The sequence below is a fragment of the Nelusetta ayraudi genome, unplaced genomic scaffold (assembly GCF_046127955.1).
Source record: "Nelusetta ayraudi isolate G7.1 ecotype Tasmania unplaced genomic scaffold, CSIRO-AGI_Nayr_v1 ptg000013l, whole genome shotgun sequence".
In the NCBI taxonomy this organism is placed as follows: Eukaryota; Metazoa; Chordata; class Actinopteri; order Tetraodontiformes; family Monacanthidae; genus Nelusetta; species Nelusetta ayraudi.
The window spans coordinates 4565648-4587500 of NW_027466063.1; the positions used below are offsets into that span (position 1 = coordinate 4565648).

Here is a 21853-nt window from a genome sequence, read left to right on the forward strand (position 1 = left end):
GCAAAAAAAAAAAAAGCCGACATTGTGTAACTTTGGCTTCAAAAACACAAGCACGAAGTCGTAAACACTGAAATTGCGTGTGGGCGTCCTGTTGAAATTCACGTCCGATCGATTGCATCACTTTTTTTTCTTTCTGGATGTGTGCGCGCTTTTAATTTTGCATTGCTGCCTCGGCTGAATGGGATCTTTGTCCCTGCAGATTCTTACCTTTAGTGCAGACTTTAACAGTGTGTCTTCCATCGCATCAAGCACAAGAAACAGCTCTTAGAGGGATTTGGACCTCTCAGCCACCTTAATATAAAGAACAAAAGAAGACACGTCTAGGACAGGGTGACAGTTCATAGCTGGAAATCATATTAGGTGGTTGCACTGTCACTGCGCGTGCGACTGTGTGTGTGTGTGTGTGTGCGCGCGCAAGTCTGTATGTGTATTTGTGCGCGTGTGTGTATATATCTAAGTGAGGTACAGAGACTCTGCAGGGGTGTGGCTTTAATGAACAGCGGCGCCGATGGCAAGAGACGAAATATTGTGTCTTTCAACTTAATGATTTTAAATAAATAATGACAAACAACTTATATTCTGATATGAGGTCACACAGACGTTTTTTTTTTTAAGCTATTTGTTAATTTAGTGTTTGTTTTATTTACTGAAAAGCACATTTAGAAACGCTGTCGGAAGTATTTTGGTTTTGTGTTTGCTAAATACCTTTTATGGACTCAATATTTTGTCCCATTCATGCCATTCAGTCATTAGCTCGAGCAGAGTGAGCATATGTGTGCGCGCGTGTGTGTGTGTGTGTGTGTGTGTGTGTGTGTGTGTGTGTGTGTGTGTGTGTGTGTGTGTGTGAATGTGCGCATGTGTATCAGTTTGCATCAGTGTGTGTCCATTCAGTGCAGCCTTGCAGGCAGAGATGAAGAAAGGTGTGTGTGTGTGTGTGTGTGTGTGTGTGTGTGTGTGTGCTGCTCTCAGCCCCTTGCTCTGCTCCCAGCTCATCTGTCTGATTCAGGCTGACACTCTGTGTTCTCTTTGCAGACATTACAGTCACAGACTGCTTCAGAAGGGGGTTGGTGGGGTGGGGGTGGAGTGGGGTGTTTGAGGGAAGGGTCAGAGAGAGGAAAATATGAAGGGAGGGAAAATAAGGAGGGCAAAAAGAGGGAGGTGAAGGTGGCAAAAAGGAGAGGAAAAAGGAGAAAGACGGATGGAGATGAAATGAGAAATGAACGCGAGGAGGAGAAGAAGGGGCAGTAGGGCAGGAGCAGAGAGAGCGAAAGAGAAATTTAACGGCGGACATCCGCAAAAGGAATCGGAAAAAAATAACAAAGGGCATGAAGGGAGCGGCTTTTTGTGTGTGACGGGATGGAGTAGCTGTGAAAGGAGGTGAGCATGGAGGAGAAGAACGGAGCCAGTAATGTAAAAAAAAAGAGAAATAAGACGGCAGGTGTGGTGTGCGGGGGGGAATGAGGGTGATTTCTCTCTCTGAGCAAAATGTTGCCCCTGCCAACTAATGGCGGGAGTTTAGTGGGGATTTAAGCGAGGCCAGATGTAAGGAAGGATGGAGCGTGCGCTAAGAGCCTTAAACCTGCAACCGCGACGGGTCGACGGCACGGCAGCGTTTACCGAGGCTGCCGTCGCCCTGCTTGTCGTGTTTGCGAGGTGACTGCCGGCGCCTGCCGACGTTGAGGTGCCCTCGGTGTGTGCTGCCGGCGACGCCGAGTATCTGCTGCCACCGATTTAGCCGTCACCCGCTGACACGACGCGCTGAAGGAGTCGCAGTGTGTTAACCTCTGATGTGGGTTAGCGCAGCGTGCTAATAAATGTTTTAAAGTGGTTGTTGTTGTTGGTTGGTGTGTGTGTGCGTGTGCGTGTATTTGTGTGGGTGGGTGGGCAGATGCGAGAGACAAGCTCACCCAAGAGACACTGCTGAACAATGCTTTTGTTAAGGTTCTTACACACATCCACACCCACACTCGCACAAATAATGCATGCTGGAGTAAACACAAGCTGCTTGCAAACACACCTCACACACACACACGCACAGACACAAACAAACACACACTCACACACACACTCACACACACACACACACACACACACACACACACAGGGAGGCACACAGCAAAGGCATGCATGCACAAGTGTAGCGCATGCATGCATCCACACACGCACGCACACTCACACGCACACGTCCCATTTAGATAAATCACCTTGGATTAGACCCACTTCCTAAAGCTCATTTTTAAAGTCTGCCAGCATTCTTCACAGAATGCATGGAGGAGATATACACACCGAGAGACGGAGGCAGGGAGAGAGAGAGAGAGAAAGTCTGGCACCATCGTCTGACACTCTCTCAACACCACGAGGGTGGAGGGAGGGAGGAGTAGCGAAAGAGCAAACACTCCCAGATGAATGGAGGAGCGGGGAGAGGAAAGCCAGAAAGGAAGAAAGAGACCGAGAGGAAGGGCGGGAATGCGAATCGGTGCGACCGAGGATGAGAGCCTGCCTGGTGTTTGTCTCATCGGCAGCAGATTGATGTTTGATTTGATGGCGGCAAAGACAACGAGGGTTCGGATTAATCAGACGAACGGGAAGCGTGGCACATTTGTATGATGCAACAGACCAAAAAAACCCAAAACTCCACCGTTTACTTCTTCTGCCTGCCCCAGTTTGTTTTGCACAGCCCCTTTGTGCGCAAACATGCAGCAGTTTGGGAAAATCAGTCCTTTGTGATGTCACAAGGGGTTCTGACGCCCCATTGATGCTTTTGGCTCTTGGAATGTTGTCGTCTAGAGATCTGTACAGTTTTCAAGATAATTAGTCACACCATGCTGCTCCCGCACAACAAACATTCCTCAGTGTGGCCCCCGGAGGCAACTTGGGACTTTCCCGCAACCTGGCTACACTGCGTCAGGAGTCTCTTTCTGGTTTCAGCCCGGTGTCACCTGTTGCTCTTGACGGCCACTGACACGGTGACGCCAGCCCCTCTGATTATCACTGCCGTCTTCAGACTGAAGGACTCACGTTTATGTCCCGCGAACGGTCTTGCCGAATGGCTTTAAGCTGTCCTGAAGGTGACATTGTTCTCTCCGTGACCTCAATGAAAGGCAGTCAGCAGGGAGGAAACGACCCCGCGGGGGCCAATAAATAATGACAGTTATCAGTAACGTCATCGGTACTACCAGCACGGCGCTCTGCCGCTAGTGGGGAAGGAGGGCGTTTGTGCCGTTGTTTGGCCAATATTTATTCTAAATGGTTTGATCTGTGATCTCATTAGAAGATGAATTGGAAACACCCGTCACATGAGCAGAGTCGACGTGTTCTCTCGCTCACCGGCGTGTTATATGGCGCTGCAAGCTGGATGAGCACCGCCGACATAAAATATTAAAATGTCCCCCAGTTCAGTTATCGCGTCTTACAAATGGCATAATGCGGCCCGTCCTGTTCACGCGTCACCTTCACTTTGTTGAGATGGAATGTATTCACCTCACAGTTTTAGAGATGCAGCAGATAATCATTGGGGGGAAAACAAATTTGAGTCTAAAAAACATAAAGTTGCTTCCAAACCAATATCAAGGCAGGGAAAAAACATTCAACACAGACAACATTTTTTTGGGATCTGGAACAGAGCCCACTCAGGTTCCACGAGTCACCATTACCGGCGTTTATAATCATAGTTTTAATGCACAAGGAGCATAACGACTCACAGGTGTTCCAATTACTTCTCCACACCAACTGTGAAACCTGACGAGCGGCAGCGTGACGCAGGCTGTGGCGACCCAAGAAGTGGAGTGTGTGTCCTCTTCAGTCGCTGCACGCTGTCACTGCCTGCCAGCCGCCCACACACACACATGTGACTGGAAACAAATGCCAGACTTGGTGGAAACTCCACCTACTGGCCGGTTGCAGAACTCTTTGTTTTGACAATGTTTTCTACAGACGCGCTGCCTCTCACGCGATAACACTTAATTTGCACGTGCACTTGGTTGTCTGGTGCTGTGTATAAAATGTATTTCTACTGTTTCATAGACCTTTTCTCGTCGGGTTGCCTTGAGTCTTTTTTTTTTTCAATCACCTGAAAGACACAGCTCAACAAAGCCCAGAAAACTGAATTATAACGAATGTACAGAAACACGACAAAAAGACACTGAACGTCACTGTGTTCAATTTAGGTTGACTGACTCCCATGAATTTCGGCATCCTTTACCTCATATTCTATTTTTTTCATGATATGAACTTCCATCCCCCCATCAAGCATTGCTCACTTTATCAGCCAGCCACTTGTTTCACATCTTCTCAAGGTCGAATGGCGCAGTGAATAATTCTGTTACGTGCAACGTTGAATTTAGCAGTAGGTCCACGGATGTTGTACTCAGCCATTAGTTGAAGTCCACCCCCCTAAAAAGTGCAATTCGGAGAGGACATTTAGAAGGGAACCAGTCACAAAAGAGAAAAATAGAGCCCGAAGACGGAAAGGTGAAGAGGCTTTGGTGGACATAGAGAGAGGATTAATAAGCAGAGAAAGATGTGAGTGTAGTTTGGAGGGGGGAAAAAAAGAAAAAAATGGGGAGGGCCTGGGCAGGGTGTAATGATGGAGAGGTGACGAGAGACGCTGATGAGAGATGGAGGCAGAGACAGCGAGAACAAAGAGAGATGTCACGTATCTTTCATGTGGAGAGGGTTGGAGAAGAGGCAGACATGGAAACAAAAGGGGCTGGTTGAAGTATAAGGGCGTGTGTGTGTGTGCGTGTGTGTGTGTGTTTGGCGTGTATGCTTGTGCGCACGCGGACGTGTGTGTGTGTGCTTTCAGGTGTGCACACACTTTTGTCAAGTGTGCCATTTGTATTTTCACAGTGTGAAAAAGCTGCAAAGCAACAATTGTCAATCCGTCCATTAGAGAAATTGAAAAAAGAGGGAGAACAAACAACCCAACGCACGGATGACAAATACAAGACTGAGCTAATATAAGGGAGCCGGCTACAAAATGGCATTCAAGAGCAAATGGGGGGGGGGAAGCAGGGGGATGGATGAATGGAAACCTGACGTGATGCGACTTCCAGATGCACATGGTGTGTGTTGATGATAGAATGATGCAGTAGATATACAAGGAAAGAGCCGTGAAAGAGGGACAGGAGGCAGTAAAAGAGAAAGAAGGGAAGGCACAAGAAAGATTAGCGAAGGTAAGAAGAAACAGGTGGGCAAACAGACACAGTGCTGCCTTCCTTGTTACACTGCCGTCTGCATGAGATCAGCAGCCCCACCTACGATAAATCACAAAATGTGTTCCCTAATTTCTCTACAAAACCAACCAATAATGTGGAATGTAAAAAACCCTTCCTGGACTATCCTCTCCAATCATGTATCTCAGTTTTTGTCCATAATTATTAATGGAATCACGTTTACTCGTTTAGATGATCCCTTTTCTTTTCATGTATGTGCAGGCCTCTCTTTTCTTTGTTCTCTTTTGTAATCTGTGTTTTTTTTTTTTTTAACGCAGAATCAAATTATCATAGTTTTTGTTTTTTGTTGAACGACAATGAAAAAGAACAAATTGGAACAAATGATCTTGAGAGGGTGGTGGTCACGATCGAGAGGGACTTGACTGAAGGACTGTAGTGTCCAGAATTAATGAGTGACACCCCTGAGTTTCCAAATACACATTTCTACTGACGCTTCTCTGCCGATCCAAAATGAATCTCTTCCAGTGTTTTGGAGGTGAAGAATCCCACCTAGTAGAAATCTATTGTGCTCCGGTGTACAAAAACAACTGACAAACACAACAGTCTAGAACAGGGGTGGGCAATTAGTTTTTGCAACGGGCCACATGACAGACCTGCATCGTTTCGAACCGCTGCTACACTAACATGCCAGCAAAGTGTCGGGGAGAGTGGGGGGGGGAGCACGCTATCGCACTACGCTAACGTGTGGTCGAAGTTACGTGCCGGCAAAGTATCGTTGATTTTTTTCGTTGTTTCCTTGATTTATGACTGGCTTCACGCGGGCCGTGCCGGATGTGGCCCGCGGACCGTACTTTGCCCACGTCTGGTCTAGAAGAAAGGACTGAGAGTTTGTTAGATTGTTTGGAGTTTCACTCAACGTTTGGATTGTGGCAAGTATGCAGTATAAAATATATTAGTACAGGACTAAGTGGCAAGTAGGTGAAGTTTTGATTTGGCCAAACTTTCCTGACCTGGAATCTCTGGATGATGTTACCTGGCAGACAGACAAAAAAAAAAGAGGAGAGAAAAAAAAATCAAATTCAGATAGAGACGCGCACTCACCAATAGAAACCGACAAAGACGACAAGGGAGTGAAATGAGACGGGAAGACAGGCCGGGGGGGGGGGTAGAGAGAGAGAGAGAGAGAGTCGAAGAACATCTGACAACTGGGAAAAGAGGAGGAGAGTGATAACTGGAGAGAGGAGGGCTGACGGTGGAGATGGACCGACGGGCTGAAAGATGGAGATAGGAGTGAGAGGGAGGGACCCAATGAGTGGGGGAGAGAGAGCGAGAGAGAGAGAGAGAGAGAGAGAGAGAGAGAGAGAGAGAGAGAGAGACGAGTGAAAAGTGATAGAGTGAAAATGAGCCGGGAGAAAACTGAGAGAGAGAGGGAGCGAGGGAGGGAGAGATGGTGTCTGACTCTCATCAGTCAGTGTTGCTCATCCGGCAGCGGAGGCTGCCTTTGTCACCGTGACGGATCCTCGCTGTCTGCACCCGTCTCCCCAACAACACCATTACAGCACATTACTGACGTACACACACACACACACACACACACACACACACACACACACACACACACACACACACATGCAGAGTAGCGGGAGCAACACATTTAGCAGCAGCAACAGACACTCATCCATGCAGAGGTGGTTCCACAAGTTGTCTTTTCTTTTTTTCCCCCCACAAAACTCAAACTCGCTGCTCCAAGCCGAGCTTGTTTCAGGCTGTTGAGATGTGAAATTCATTCCCGCACAAAAGACACTCGCACACCCCTGCGACACACTGAGCTGATCCCCTCGTCATGCACACAGATGGATGCAAACTTGCGTTGCCATACAGCTGCACTCTGGCCAACTTCCTCCCCCGTCGTCGTGGCCGTCATTAAAAAGAGTGACGAGCGGTTGCTGTCGAGGGTGAATGAATCGATGTGAGATGCTAACCGAGCTTCCGTCTCTTGTGCTTTTCTCCGCAGTACTACGAAATGTCCTACGGGCTCAACATCGAGATGCACAAACAGGTAAGATGTGACTTTTACCCTAGCAGGCGTGCGGAGGTGAATGTGTTTCTTTGGCCGCCCAGGCGTATTGTGTGTGTTTGGGTTACGTGCTGCCGTGAGGATTTCAGTTCCTGCGAGGTGATTGGCGCCGAAAAAAGGTGGCGCGAGATTCATTTTTGAATCAACGCCCGGTGCCACGTTGCCCCTAAAGTACAGCCTCAGAGTGAGCAGCACTGACTGGCCCTTGGATTTTACGGTCAGATTGGTCTTGACAGAACAAAACGGAATGCGGTTCATCCATCAACTGTAGCCTGAAAATCACTGACAATGGAATTCAGAGAAGACGGGGGGGAAAAAAGACAAGACAGTTGAGACAGGAAAATCAATTATCTTGTTTTCTTCCATTTATTGGCCCAGTAATGAGTACAACAAGTGCAACAAATGGTCAACAAATGGAGCTTTTGATTCAGATTTCATGGCACAACACACACATGACACACGTCTACAAACAGTCTCACACAGAAAAGCTTGGATCTGCACATTTGCTGTTATTTATGAATTGTTTTTCCATGCTATGAATGCTTTGCTTCAAAGCAGGCATATTGCGTTGATGAAGGAAGCATTCAAGGAAAAAAAGCAGCTGTACCCCTGGTTTACCCAAGAGTCTAGACACTGACCAATGGCCAATGACCGGTCCGCAGTATTGACTAAACATGATTTAAGTTTAATGGTTGATATCTGTGTGTGAAGCCACCGACTGTTTGCTTCTCGCTCACTGTCTGGAGACTTTAAAATGTAATAAAGTTCATCGTGGCCACGCATTAGATTCTATTTAGTGTCACTTTAGCGCTCTCCAATGGGGGCTGATATCTGGCGGATGCGTGTGTTATCTGGAGCTGGGAAGTCGCTGTCTGGGTCACGCTGCGGATATATAAAAAAAAAAAAAAAAAATGAGGGAGAGACTGCCTACAGACAGGCAGACAGGCAGACAGTCAGCTGCTCCCCAGACAGGCGGCTATCGGACATGCGATCTGTTGCCCTTCCATGCAGATACACAGAGTCATTATCCAGCAGAGTGGCACCGTCCTCCAACGCCCACTGGCTTGTCGCCACCCCCCGCACCACCACCACGAGTCTTAATATCCATCATCCAGCGTCTCACTGTCAGGCCAGGAAGGAAGGAAGGAAGGGATTTTTTTTGTTCCCCTTTAAAGGAATTTTCTTTGTTTAAAAAACACCTTCAAATGAAAGCCTGTGCACTTTAACCCCGTAATCACCGCATCTTTTCCAGAGCAGGGTAATTATAGCATGGAGAGATCAAACAGTGGCGTTTTGTCCAAACACTTGCACAGCGCACGTCAGTCCACTCCAGACCCCAGAATAACTGAGGAGGTGTTTCCGTGCTCGGAGTTTTGGGATGAGCTGCGAGGCAGCGCGGCGAAAATAATCCAGGATCTGTTCATCACAAACAAGCAGCTGTCAGAAATCGACGGCTGCACTTCCTGTTAAAAACACTGGACCCTTTTATTTTCAATTCCGCGTTCTTCCGCCCTCCCCGTTAAACCAGTTAACCACTGTTGCCTTGTTTTGTCTTTTTTGTTGGAAAGTCAGGATACAGGGGCTGCAGTGAGAGCCTGTTTGGACACGACAAAAAGGAAGATGAATCACCTCGCTTGTAATAAATCATCTCACATTGCTGCTTTGTGTCAATTATCGAGGATTATGTGCAATGAATTGAGCTGCGGGATATTCGCGGAAGTGATTATGTCTGCAGCATCTGTACGTTCGGCTGATGCGATTTCACTTTGCATGATTTACCAGCCATTAGTCTACCTGCAAAGATTACAGCTTGTGGCGGCGTAATGGATATTAACATTTGTTTAAATGGCAAAACATTCACCTCCACATTTCATTCACATTTGTTGTCTCTTCCCTCAAAATTTCACAAGCATCTCAGCGCTATAATGAAACAGACAGATGGGATAGTACGATTCCCAAAGCAAGGATGTTGAAAGGATGATGGTTCGAAGACCTTAAAAGTAGGAGGAGGTTTTGGCAAGAAAGACACAAGAAAAAGACAGACAATGGGACAAATCATTTCGAAACCATTCTTTTACTAGTCAGTTGTCATTACTCACCGATTGCACTTGAACTTCAGCTCAAGCTGTTGCAACACAGTAAAACTGTAAAAATTTACTGCTCGTTTGAAGGCGGCAAAACAGTTTTCTTTTGTTTTTTTTTTATCAGTTTTTGTATCGAGGCTGCGACGGGGAATATTTGGTCACAGCAGATTTGCGATGCCATCTTCATTGTTTTCCCACCAGATGCTGCAAAGATGATGCAATGCAGCTCCGGGGTTGTGGAGCAGGCGCCACTCTTTGCTTTATCTCAAAAGATGGAATTTTAATTATCTTTTGTCTGCCACATGATAAGTTTGCCCTTAAATCGGGTGCACATAAGGCAGAATCCACTTTTGGTTATAATGTCAGATGCTAATTTCGTCAGAAATAAATTGAAAAATTTAAGCCAAAGAAAAAAGGAGCCGGGGTCTTAGGTGATGTCTGATAACGGCGGGCCGATTGCTGGTAAATTATCCACTGCAACAGTTTTACAACTCTTCTCAGGTTTGCTGGTAAAATGTGCAAATGTTGGCATTTAGCAAATGTTCAAAAAATAAAATTAGGAAATTTAATTTTTCCTTTTGAAAAAATACAGAAACCGCCTCAAACAAGGGCAAGAACTTTACCGTGAATTTGAGGGACCTGATTCAATATATAAAATTTGCAAAATTTGTTTCTTTTGAATGTGAAAGACAAGGTTTTATGAAAACGCTCTAATAGACAGAGGGTGAAGACAGAAAGAGAGAGAGAGAGAGAGAGAGAGAGAGTTGGCAGCAGAGTCGGGCAGAACTGAACTGTCAGCTCTTGTCGCCAAAAAAGAAATGGACTGCGGTGCTGGCGGCACCTCTGAGGGTAGACAGACTCACAGGAGGAGGAGGGGGAGGAGAAAGGTGGGGAGGAGGCCACGGAGGGTTTGGCGAGGGGGTAGACGGAAGGTAGTGGGGGGGGGGACAGAAGTGGTCCAGAGGCAACTGGCAGCAAAAAGAGAATGTAGAGGAAAAAGCCTGAGAGGTGTGTGTGTGTGTGTGTGTGTGTGTGTGTGTGTGTGTGTGTGTGTGTGTGTGTGTGTGTGTGTCAGGGGGGGGGGGCGTAAGAGTAAGAGAGTAAGAGGAGAGTGGGTCAGGAATGGGTTTATGTTGGCCGCATGGACAGAAGTGAAGAAAGACATGAGAACCGGTATAAAAGTGTTTAACAGGCAAGGTGGTGGGAGAGCATTCTCAGATTCTCAGATCAGCGTCATCGGCGTAGAAGGAGAGAAAGAGAGACGAGCCCCATGAAGCTCATATATAAAAGGGAGATGTAAGAAAAGAGGGATATCAAAAAGAGTGATAAAGAAGAGACAGCGGGCAGAATCGTAGAGTGGATGAAAGGTTGAGGGGAGGGGAGGCAAAAGTGAAGGGGAGAGGGAGAGTTTGAAAAAAAAAAAGTCAGACAATTTAGAAAAATGAGGGCTTTGAAGATATGAGTAACAGCAAGAAGACGAGAGAGAGAGAGAGAGAGAGCACTACGGAGCGGGGGGGAAAAACGAAGCCAGAGTGCGACGGAGGTGAAGGGGCCGGAGAAAAATGGAATGGAAGGATGGGGGAGTAGTGGTGGGGGGGAGGGCGGAGGAGAAAAGTGTGAGAGTGGAGATGAAAAAAGAGTGGATGGAGATAAATTGAAGGGATGAAAGAGGAGAGGGTAAACAGGAAGGATGGAGCCTCAGTGAGGGACAGATAAAGACCTCGGAGAACAGATGAGGGCGCGAAGAGAGACGGAGATGAAAACTGGAACCAAGAGAAGAAAAAGCGGGAGAGAGGGGGAGTGTGCGTGGAGGGTGGGGTCTGAAGGAAAGGAGAGAGAGAGAGAGAGAGAGAGAGAGAGAGAGAGAGACATCAAGGCGGAGAGGGGCGGGGGGAGCTGTGAGCCGCAGTGAGAAATAATGAATCATGAATAGATTTAACAGTATCTGCTCTTATTTCCTCCTCCTCCTCCTCCTCCTCTCCAACCCTGCAGCTTCCTACCTAACATCCTGTCAAGATCTGGGCTTCGCCTCTCCCCTCCTCCTCCGCCTGCACTCCACTCCTGCGACACACACACACACACACACACACACACACACACACACACACACACACACACACACACACACACACTGTCATTACCAGCTGCACCGGCCGTCTCACGTCCCGGCCGTTAATTGAGCTGTAACACTCACCCCGCCTCTCCTTCCCTTCCCTCCCATCCCTTCTACTTCTTCCTCTTCTTCTTCTTCTTCTTCTTCTTCTTCTTCTTCTTCTTCTTCTTCTTCTTCTTCTCCTTCCCTCTCTCCTCACCTCTCCATTTGTGCCCCTCCTCTTTAAAATCTCTCTCTCTCTCTCTCTCTCTCTCTCTCTGCCTCTCTCAGATGATGGTATCTGAACTGTATCAAGGCTGAGGAGAGATAACGTCTCCACCTTCCCTCCCTTCCTCCCTCCCTCCCTCCTTCCCTCCCTTCCTCCCTCTTTCCCCATGAGGTGCGCGGACACGTGCTCGGATGCGCACCCCGTCACATTATCTCACTCGTTTCACTTCCATTATCATAACCATATCATATCATGTATATACTAGCAGTATTCCCCCGGAGGATGGAGGGAGGCTATAAAGGACGCTGCGCAGCGCCGTGCGCTTGTTCTGTATTCATTGATATATCACTTCTGGGACCCCGGATACGGATTCTCCGTATTCCCCCGCCGCCGTACGTGCGCAAACGCGCAACATGTTTATTCATTGATCCGACTTTGTAGTTCCGTCGTATGCCGAGGAGTCACAGTGGTCTGGGCCCGGGATGCAGATGTGCTGTTTAAACGTGGCGAGGTGTGTGTGTGTGTGTGTGAGGATTCCGCACGACAACTTAATCCAGCAGCAGCAGCTCGGTGAGCGGGAGGTGAGGGAGAGCGGATGTTTTGTCAGACTTGTGTTCGACACGGGTTCGCAACCAGCCAGCGAGGTGCCTCGCAAAGACAGAAAAGAAATTTGATGATATGCGAGGTGGGAGGTGAGCGAGCGGCTCTCTTCTCTTCCAGCCGCAGCTAACTTCAAAGAGGTCGGCAGAGCCGGGGAATAAACTACCTCCTAAAGTTTCATAGCGATCATCAACGTGTTTTTTTTTCCTTCCTTTAAAGAGATCTGACAGAATCCACTAAATGTAAAGTGAGTAAAGGCTCCGTTGAAGTTGAGGACAAGGAAGTTGGCTCGACCAAATTTAAATTTCAGTCACGTGATTTTTTTTTTTGTGCGGCCAGCAGTTCAGCGATGATCTTGCAACACGCGTTTGCATCATCTCCCTGTGCCACCCGAATCAGCTGTAACATGAATTAGAAGTGGCATTCAAGCGGAAATATATCAAAGTTCTTAACACTCACTTGACTAATCACGAGCATTATCAGCCCAACAAAATAATATAATGGCACCTTAAATTAAATTAATCAAATACTTTGTATTTAATAAAAGATTATAAGCAACCACTGAATGTGATGCATCACCAGACTGCTGGGAAAGTTTCTGCCTCTCCTTGCAGCCTCATAAAACAAATAACAAAAGGTGTGGAGTAAATAAAACAGGCATCACAGACGACTGAGTCACACTCACACGGCATTGTAAACCGTAGATGATCCTGCAGCGAGGAAGCCAATTAATCCAGCAATAACAAAATATTAAAATAGCCGATCTGCGTCGAGTCGAGCAAACCGGCGTCGTGCTGCCGCTTGTTCTCCTGACCGACCGATTCCAGCGTGTTTGAACTCCTCGTCAACGCTTTCCTCATGCTTTCTGCATGAGTGAACAAGCTCGTTCCTCCGACGTTTTCCCTGAACTGATTCTCCTGATGTCATGATGCCAGAGTGGGTGCGTCGTTGAGCACGAACTCCGGGCTGTGGATTGATTCAGCATGCAGCCAGTGACTTGAGTTGAGACGAAAGTCTCAAGGGTTGAGTGATTACAGGAAGGTGTAGGAGAATTCTAATAGCAATATTGGTCTAATAGGACCTTTGTGTTTCTACAGGGTCTTTTCATTGTTTATTTACTCATGTAACGAGTCATAATTCCACAGTGAGATGCAATATGTTGGCAACGGCCAGTGTTTTCTATTCCCACACACCATAAGCTCGACTGTGGGTTCGTGCTACTGTCAGGGACAGACTCCTTACTGTCTGCCAAAGTGTGAAACACTGAGTGATGTTTGGTGGGACACAGCCAACAGTCCGTATCAGCAGGTATAACGCACACTATTTACCTGACGGCCTCGTGCAGGGGAAAATACCTTTTGCTGGTAAGCGGTGGCGTATCGCGCTCTTCCATTTCCAAACGAAATTGCAAAACTGTTTCCTGATCTGTGGGTGATTTTAGCAGTGGGCTCTATTATTTATTTATTTCTTTTAGGTCGTTGTGCCGGGGTAATGCCTCCCAGTAGACCCCTGGAAACCAGCATGGAAGCTACTGTGGCAAGCATTTCACTAACAGGCTGGGTAAGGGCTTTTCAAACAACTGGCCTGGGACCTGACGGTGCTGTAAAGACTGCGAGGGGTTGGTTCATCCTTACGTGGGAACCGTGGGCGCACCGTGGCCCCGTTCACCGTCACGAAAGAGCGCGACGTTTTGCGATGTTTCGCGGCGCCTCGACCCTAAAAGCGGATGGCGGCGCGTGAAAGACACTCTGTGCTCACAACGTGTCGCCTTTTGCATCATTCATTCAGCGACACGGGACACAATCATATCACTTTGAACAGGGAAAGCGTCCGATTTGGGTGATTGAGTGTTGTGAATTCATCGCGGCTGTGCATGCAGTACAATTTTTAGGCGTACACGCACACACGTCATACTGATTTGTTTTAAAATCGAGGTCCTTTAGAACTCAGTAGAAGCCCGTCTGTTTCAGTCCTGACTGAGTCAGGGTATCGACTGCACCACACACACACACACACACACACACACACTCAGCCGTTCTTTTATGTTAGGAAGCTGAAACTATTGCATGTTTGTTGTATTTAGTCACCTGATATGAGTGCATTTAGAGAAATGAAGCATTTTAGCAGCCACAGCCTTGAACATTGGACTAGATGGGAGTGACCTGGAGGGCACCCAGCGGTTGAAAGCTGGGTCGAGCCTGAATTTTCATTGCGGTTTGTGCTGCACAACGTTAGCTACTAGATATTCCGGACACACAATCGCGCGCTGCTTTTGTGTGAGATGGGAGCAGAAATGTGTGGGGGTTTTTTTTCTCAAAAGATGCAGAAAGCAGACCACAAGCTCCCAGTATCATGTTCCGCAGTGAAAGTAATGCTTTACTGCGTTGAGGAAAGGATAAAAATCCTCAAGAAGACTTGAGCATGAAATTCAGGTTTTTTGTTGGTCTGGTTGGTGAAGTTTGCTTGTGGCCTGTACTGCCGTCTGCCACCAGTGTGCGATCAAGATGCTTTGGCTTCATTTTTTTGAGGATATTTCCTGCGGTTCACCTTATACACTGCCAGTTGATGCTTTTTAGATTAACCTTGATGGCGCACAAATTTAAATTGCAAAATAAAAAAAATATGCATAATGGAAACACCAATAACCTTCAAAAGTAATGCAACAAACATGGTAATTGGTGGGAGTAAACAACAAAAAATACCTGCAAAAATGTTTTGTCGAGCTGCGGCTGCGGAGCTGCGGTCCCGCAGGTCACGTGATGTACGGCAGTGGCGCGACGTGGCCCAGTAGTTGAGCGGAGGAGACGGTGATGTTTCTGAGGCGTTACAGGAGCTGCGGCTGTATATCACAACCCCCAAGTAGCAAATAAAGCGAGGGTCTTACGAGGAGCGGCGGCAGAGCTCCCGTCCTGAAATACAGAAAGCTCTAAAACTGAGGGACGTTACGGAGAAAAGAAACCAGCGCTGAGGTGACGGCAGTTTGATGACAGAGTGCAGCCGTCGCAGTGGAGATAAATTTAGAACACCCACCAGCGTGTTCCTTGGAATAACTTAATGCAACAGGAGAAAACACATTCGTTTTTTTTTTTTTCTGTTTGTAGCCGTTTGTCGCATTATCTCGACTTCTTCAAAATGTGCCTTGGGTTCGGTGCAAATCTTGACTCTATTGTGAGACCAAAAAATGACCAGACAGACAGACAGACAGAGGGAGGTGCATCCTACAAAACTAAAGCGTTTTATAAAATTATTATTTATTCATTGCATCATTTTTTATTATTTAATATTATGGCAGTCAAGAGCAGATATGAAACCAGACAGTTCAATATAATCACTGATCAATCATTTGCAGGGATGATGTCAATCTGTCACTCAAGTTATCTCGCACAATGCACTGGATAGTAGAGCAACCAAGCGAAGAAGAAGAAGAAGAAGAAGAAGAAGAAGAAGAAGAAGTCCTGACATTGGGATGGCGCTTCTCGCACACCCGGCAGGATATTCTTGGAAGCTGTGCTTGATAGTCAGGATGCTCGGCAGCCAGGCTGTAGACTCCTGAGGACAGATGAAGCAGCTGGCTATCCCTCCTTCCTGCTCCTTCCTTTCATTTCACCACCACCCCCACCCCCACCACCAGTCTCAGAGTGTGTGTGGAGAGAAAGATTGAAAAGCCTGCTCTTTCTTTTTCTCACTCCATTAATTGTGCCGAAAAGAGAGGGATACAACTGAGAGGGGGGTAAAAAAAGGAGAAGCCTGTGATTAGAGCGAAGAAATAAACAGAGAAAATGAATAAAGGAGGAACAGAGTGAAAAAGATTAAGACGGGCTACAAACAAGCAGGAGAGAGGAGATCACATGAGAGAGTGTTTATCTGTTCAAAAAAAAACAACACGTGTGTGTGTGTCTTGAAGTTTGTGTGTGTGCGCTTGTGCGAGTGCGCGCGCTTATCCTACCATCTAATTAGCCTGCGCCGTCTAGCCCATTTGTGCACGTGCTTGTGAAATATGTGTGGTCCCTCTGCGTGCGTGTGCGTGTGCGTGTGCGCGAGCGTGCAAACGTGTCGGTATATTTGGCTGAAGTTGTGACCTGAATCCTCATTCGATGTGCGAGAGGGTGAATGAGAGGAGAGGAAGAGGAGAGGAGAGAAGAGGAGAGAAGAGCAGAGGAGAGGAGAGGAGGAGTGCAAGCGAGGCATGCCTTCATTTTTAACTCTCTGCTTTGATGCATAATAGGATTGGGCTCCTCTCTCTCTCTCTCTCTCTCTCTCTCTCGCTCTCTCCCTCTCTCTCTCTCTCTCTCTCTCTCTCTCTCTCTCGCTCTCTCTCTCTCTCCCAATCTCACTCTCTCCATCCCCTCCGCCTCATCTTTTTTTTTCCTCCTCCCCTCCCTCCTGTTCCTCCTTCCACGCAAGAACTCCGATAATCCCAGCGTTGTGGTTTAATTTCTCTCTCTCTCTCTCTCTCTCTCTCTCTCTCTCTCTCTCTCTCTCTCTCTCTCTCACTCTCTCTCTCTCTCCTATACTGATTTTATTTAAGGGGCTGGATTAGGACCAGCCTGCATATGTGGGTCAAACACAACAGGCTTTGGAGAGGTCAAACGGCACCGTGCACACGTTTGTGTCTGTGTGTGAGTGTGTGTGTGTGTGTGTGTGTGTGTGTGTGTGTGTGTGTGTGTGTGTGTGTGTTTGCACTGGCTCTGATCATTGGCGTGCACGGCCCCTCTCTTTGCACATGTAGCATCTGTGCTCTGTGTGCATACAGCTTTGATGTCTCCGCTCTCTCTCTCTCTCTCTCTCTCTCTCTCTCTCTCTCTCTCTCTCTCTCTCTCTTTCTCTCTCTCTCTCTCACATGCTCACGACGTGCATGAATGCCTGCCTGCTCGCGTCTATATGCAGCCGAGCTCGTTGGTGAATAATGGCGCATATAGCTGGGCAGGGTGTGATATACTGTAAGCCTTTAGGAATGACGGAAAACAAGTCAGGGGGGAGAAGAAGGGGAAAAAAGCGAGTGAGGAAGAGAGGAGGAGGAGGAGGAGGAGGAGTAGAGTGAGGCCACGGGGTGATACCTGTCTCACCGTGCCGGACCTTTTAGCAGGATGGCCTTTGCCGCTCTGGCAGAAGTTCCAGAGGCTGCCTGTGTTTAGTGGCACGTGAATTGGAGGTAGATTTCCAGAGCTGATATAATGACGTCGCGCGGCTAATCTGCAAAAGGAGCATTTGAGGATCATTTTTTTCCACTGATCCGGTGTGAATTAATTCCTGATGTGTTTTTTTTTGTTCGTTCTTTAATTAAAGGGCCTGCTGCGGACACTCGGGCGTTAGAAGTAAATTGCATTAAAATGCCATCAATATTGTCGGCCGAGTGTGATGTGTGATTGCCTCATCCTCACCGTGGGATCTCTGCAGCAGCCTCCTCTGCTAACGCCCGTCGTCTAATCCAACAAGACAAGCACATTTTTAAATGAAAACGTTGAGTTAAAAAATTAATTATTGTTCAATTAATTTGCACTCTCTTGTTTGTTCAACCTATGTTCATTTTTTTTTTTTGTACCGGTCTGGTCGGTTCATGGATGAGTTATTTAACTGTGCAGTGAACGCCATTTGCATACGGCGAGAGATCCATATGGGAATGGAATTGATTGTTTGAGTCATTAGTGGAAACCCTGCCGTGTTTCCGGGGAAACGGAGGCGCAGCGTATAGAAAACTTTCAACCCATTGCCACAAAGTAAGTTAGACATGAAATAATGACCTTAGTGTTGATTGAGCCGCTGCCTTTTCATTTCACTTCTTCAAAGCATGGCCATTTTGTGCCTGAGTTTTATCACCAGTATATTTATATACTGTGTATATGTATGTATATGTATATATATGTATCTATCCATCCATCCATTTTCCATACCCGCTTCGTCCCGAGGTCAGGGTCACGGGGGTCTGCTGGAGCCTATCCCAGCTGTCTTAGGGCGAAAGCAGGGGACACCCTGGACAAGTCGCCAGTTCATCGCAGGGCCACATAGAAACAGACAACCATTCACACTCACATGCACACCTATGGACAATTTAGAATGTTCAATTGACCTCACATGCATGTTTTTGGAGTGTGGGAGGAAGCCGGAGAACCCGGAGAGAACCCACGCAGACACAGGGAGAACATGCAAACTCCACACAGAAAGGTCCCAGGTCCGGGCCCCGGAATCGAACCCACAACCTTCTTGCTGTGAGGCAGCAGCGCTAACCACTGTGCCACCGTGTCCCCCATATATGTATCTGTATAAGGTAAAATTCAATCAATACCTTTTTTATAAAAGTTATATCTGACATTATAAAAACATAATTCTTATTTTATTCCTTTGTACTTGTACATCAAATCAACTCTTCCAAGAGCGTCAGCTGCATCGGCAGGACTGATCAGTCCCCCAATCACTACAAAATCTATTATTTCTGACTGCTGAGTGTGTGTCAGTGTGTATCAGCTTCTTCACTGTCCAGTTCGGTGAATGGCGTGTTACTTTCCATGCCCTCTCAATGTGCACATTGTCGTCTGTGCAGGAAGCTTTGCGGCTGCCGCCGCCGCTGTTGTGTCCAGAGGCGAGCATGAAGCCATGCACAGTCTGTCAGTGCAGGACGCTGCCAACATGACCAACGGTCTCGTGTGAAATACGGCCGGAGAGGCTGAAACACGGAGAGAGAGAGAGTGAGAGAGATGGAGAGAGAGAGAGAGATGCACTCGGTTGTAAATGTTTAACCCCGACTGTGAGCTGCAGACTTGGTGTCTCACTGTCACATACCTCGGAAAACACGCATGTTCCCTTTGTATGGACGTGTGTGTGTGTGTGTGTGTGTGTGTGTGTGTGTGTGTGTGTGCGCGCGCACACAACTGCATACGGGCTTGATTGATTGATTTTGATAACGTATCAAAATATCATCTTATCTTATACAGTCTTTCACATTGTACATGCTTGTGTGTGTGTGTGTGTGTGTGTGTGTGTGTGTGTGTGTGTGTGTGTGTGTGTGTGTGGAAGTGAGCTGTCTGTCTGGATTCTTCATCCTAAATATCTCTGCTGCCTGGTCTGCTGCTTGTATTGCACTGCACTGAAGGTTGAATCTGTCTTTATGTGTGTGTGTGTGTGTGTGTGTGTGTGTGTGTGTGTGTGTGTGTGTGTGTGCGCGCGCATTCGTCTGAGGAGGTGTGTGTGCGTGCTTGTTGGTCCCATGCTGGGAGGCTTTGCTTGCTCTGCACATAGCTCTTTGTATGTGTGCTCTTCTCTGCTCTGTTTGCTTTGCTTTGCTGTGTGCCCTTGTTGCCTGTGTGTGTGTGTGTGTGTGTGTGTGTGTGTGTGTGTGTGTGTGTGTGTGTGTGAGGGAGGGAGGGAGAGAGAGAGAGAGATTGCTGTTGTGTGTTCTTGGGTGCACGTTTGTGTGTCTTGTACTGTCTTTTGCGTGTGTGTATGTGTGTGTGTGTGCATTGCTGCTCCCCTTCCTCTGCCTCTCTCTCTCTCTCTCTCTCGCTCTCACAGTTTCCCTTCCTCTCCTTCCAGAATAGAGGGGCCATCAATCAGAGGCAAGGGGGATAGAAGGGAGGGGAGGAGGAGGAGGAGGAGGAGAGGAGTTGGCTCCACGCCAAGGAAGAGGAGCTGGCACGCTGCCCAGAAGAGAATGAGAGAGAGAAAGACAGAGTGAGAGAGGAAGAGGGAGAGTGAGAGAGAGAGAGAGATAGAGAGAGAGAGAGAGAGAGACAGAGAGACAGAGAGGGCAAAGATAGAAAAACAAGACAGAGTGAGGAAAGAAAAGAGAGCAAGAGCAGAGGGAGATTCTGGGAAAGAAGCGGGCCAGAGAGCGGAGCGGGGAGACAGAAATGAAAGAGAATGAGAAGGAGGGCAGAGAGAGCCAAAGAGCACGGCCAAGGACACCGAGGGAGAGCGCAGCACGAGGACAGGGAGAGAGATAAAAAGAGGGAGGGAGGGAGAGTGTGTGTGTGGATGTGGAGGAGAGAGGAAGAAAAAAAAGCGAGCCGGCAGAAGGTAGAGAGAAGAGAAGACGGCTGATTGCATGGCCAGGGAAGGGGAGGGGAGGGGCGGGGCGGGGGCGGGGGGTGTTAAAGAGAGGAAGCAGGAATGGCTGCTCTCTGCGAACGGCTCCGTGTCTGCTGCTCCAGATCAGCAGTGATTAGGACGTCGGCCGCCACAAATATTTACCTTAAGGTGTCGGCACATGGGAGCCGGCTCCAATTAGAAGGCAGGGGATGGATGGGAGTGTGTGTGTGTGTGTGTGTGTGTGTGTGGGTATGTGTGTGAGAGAAAGAGAGTGGGTGGAGCTTGGACATCAGTGTGAGCTCCATGAAGTGTCACACATGAAACACATCCCAAATTCCGTGACGACAAGAAGAACATAAAAGAACATTCTGCAACCTTTTGATTTCGCTGTAGTTGAAATCGTTTCAACTCTCCCCCCGCACCCCCTTTTTTGTTGCACCTACTCTGCGCTGAAACTGTTCCAACTGGAGGTTAATGCGCTCCGTTAACTACCTCCACAGACCCAAACCAGCAACTATTCTGGTAACATTCCCTGGAGAGGTGCTCGGAATAAAACAAGAGAAGAGTTTTTTTTTGTTTTTTTGGTTGAAAGTAATTAGGCTGAGTGGAGGATGGAAATCACACACCATGCACGCACGCACGCACGCACGCACGCACGCACGCACGCACGCACGCACGTACGCACGCACGCACGCACACACACACACCACACAAACATGCGTTGGACACACACATGCTCATTCAGCCATTGTGAGACTCGGCTGCTGGCACAGCTGGGGCCAAACCCCGGCACACTGGGCACCGTCTCACCCCCTCTGTGCCAGTCAGAGCCTCTTTTTTATTTTTTTTAAATTTTATTTAACATCCCTCCCCCACAAAGAAAAAAAAAAACTTCACCATGGATTGGATGGACATGAGTAAGGCACACCGTGGTCGCTCATTGCTAGTTGCGCACACCAGCTGCACATTCAACATGCAACGTGGATTATTGAATTAAAAGGTTACATGCATGTGATGATTTCTGCAAGTGCGACTTTGTTCATGAAAGTTAAGCCTTTCCGTTTTTATCAGATATCAACAAAAAAAATCCTTTGTGGATGTAAAGAAGAGCACAATCACGGATACGTGACCTGAGTCTGAGGAATGTGCAGAATGTTTCATCTGGCCTGCCAGGTGAGAGAAGTCGACAGAGGGAGGAAAAGATCTGGAGCTTGTTCTCTATCACTCTATCGCCACTTTTGAACTTGTCCGCCTCGTCTCGTCTTGATAAGAGCCTAATAACAGCCATGTGTCGAGATCTGCTCTCGGAGCAGTCGGCCGCCGGGCCGATTATTGCAAGGCAAGAAAAATTCCCCACGCCGATAAAACTCTTCCAGCGGCGAGGCTGCGATGCCGACTTCCGATAGTGGTTTTCCGAGAGCCGACGCTGATATTTTTCCTGCTGCAACGCGGTTGCCCCCACCCACCCAGGCTTCATGTATTTCTACTCCAGTTAGTCGGCTTCCAGGTTGGCTGTGATTTGTCGTGGCAGCCCTCACACAACAGGCAGGGACATGTTGCACGAGCACGCCGGCC

The 21853-nt window shown here is 47.7% G+C and overlaps 1 protein-coding gene across 3 annotated transcripts in view; it reads left to right on the forward strand.

Moving 5' to 3' along the window:
* The window catches only part of tle2b (TLE family member 2, transcriptional corepressor b), a 70257-nt gene that overhangs the window by 17647 nt on the left and 30757 nt on the right, over positions 1–21853 (forward strand). For all 3 annotated transcript variants that reach the window (XM_076022983.1, XM_076022985.1, XM_076022984.1), the window contains exon 4: positions 7189–7233. In XM_076022983.1, coding sequence (XP_075879098.1) covers positions 7189–7233 — 45 coding nt within the window. The remainder of the gene's footprint in view (positions 1–7188; positions 7234–21853) is intronic.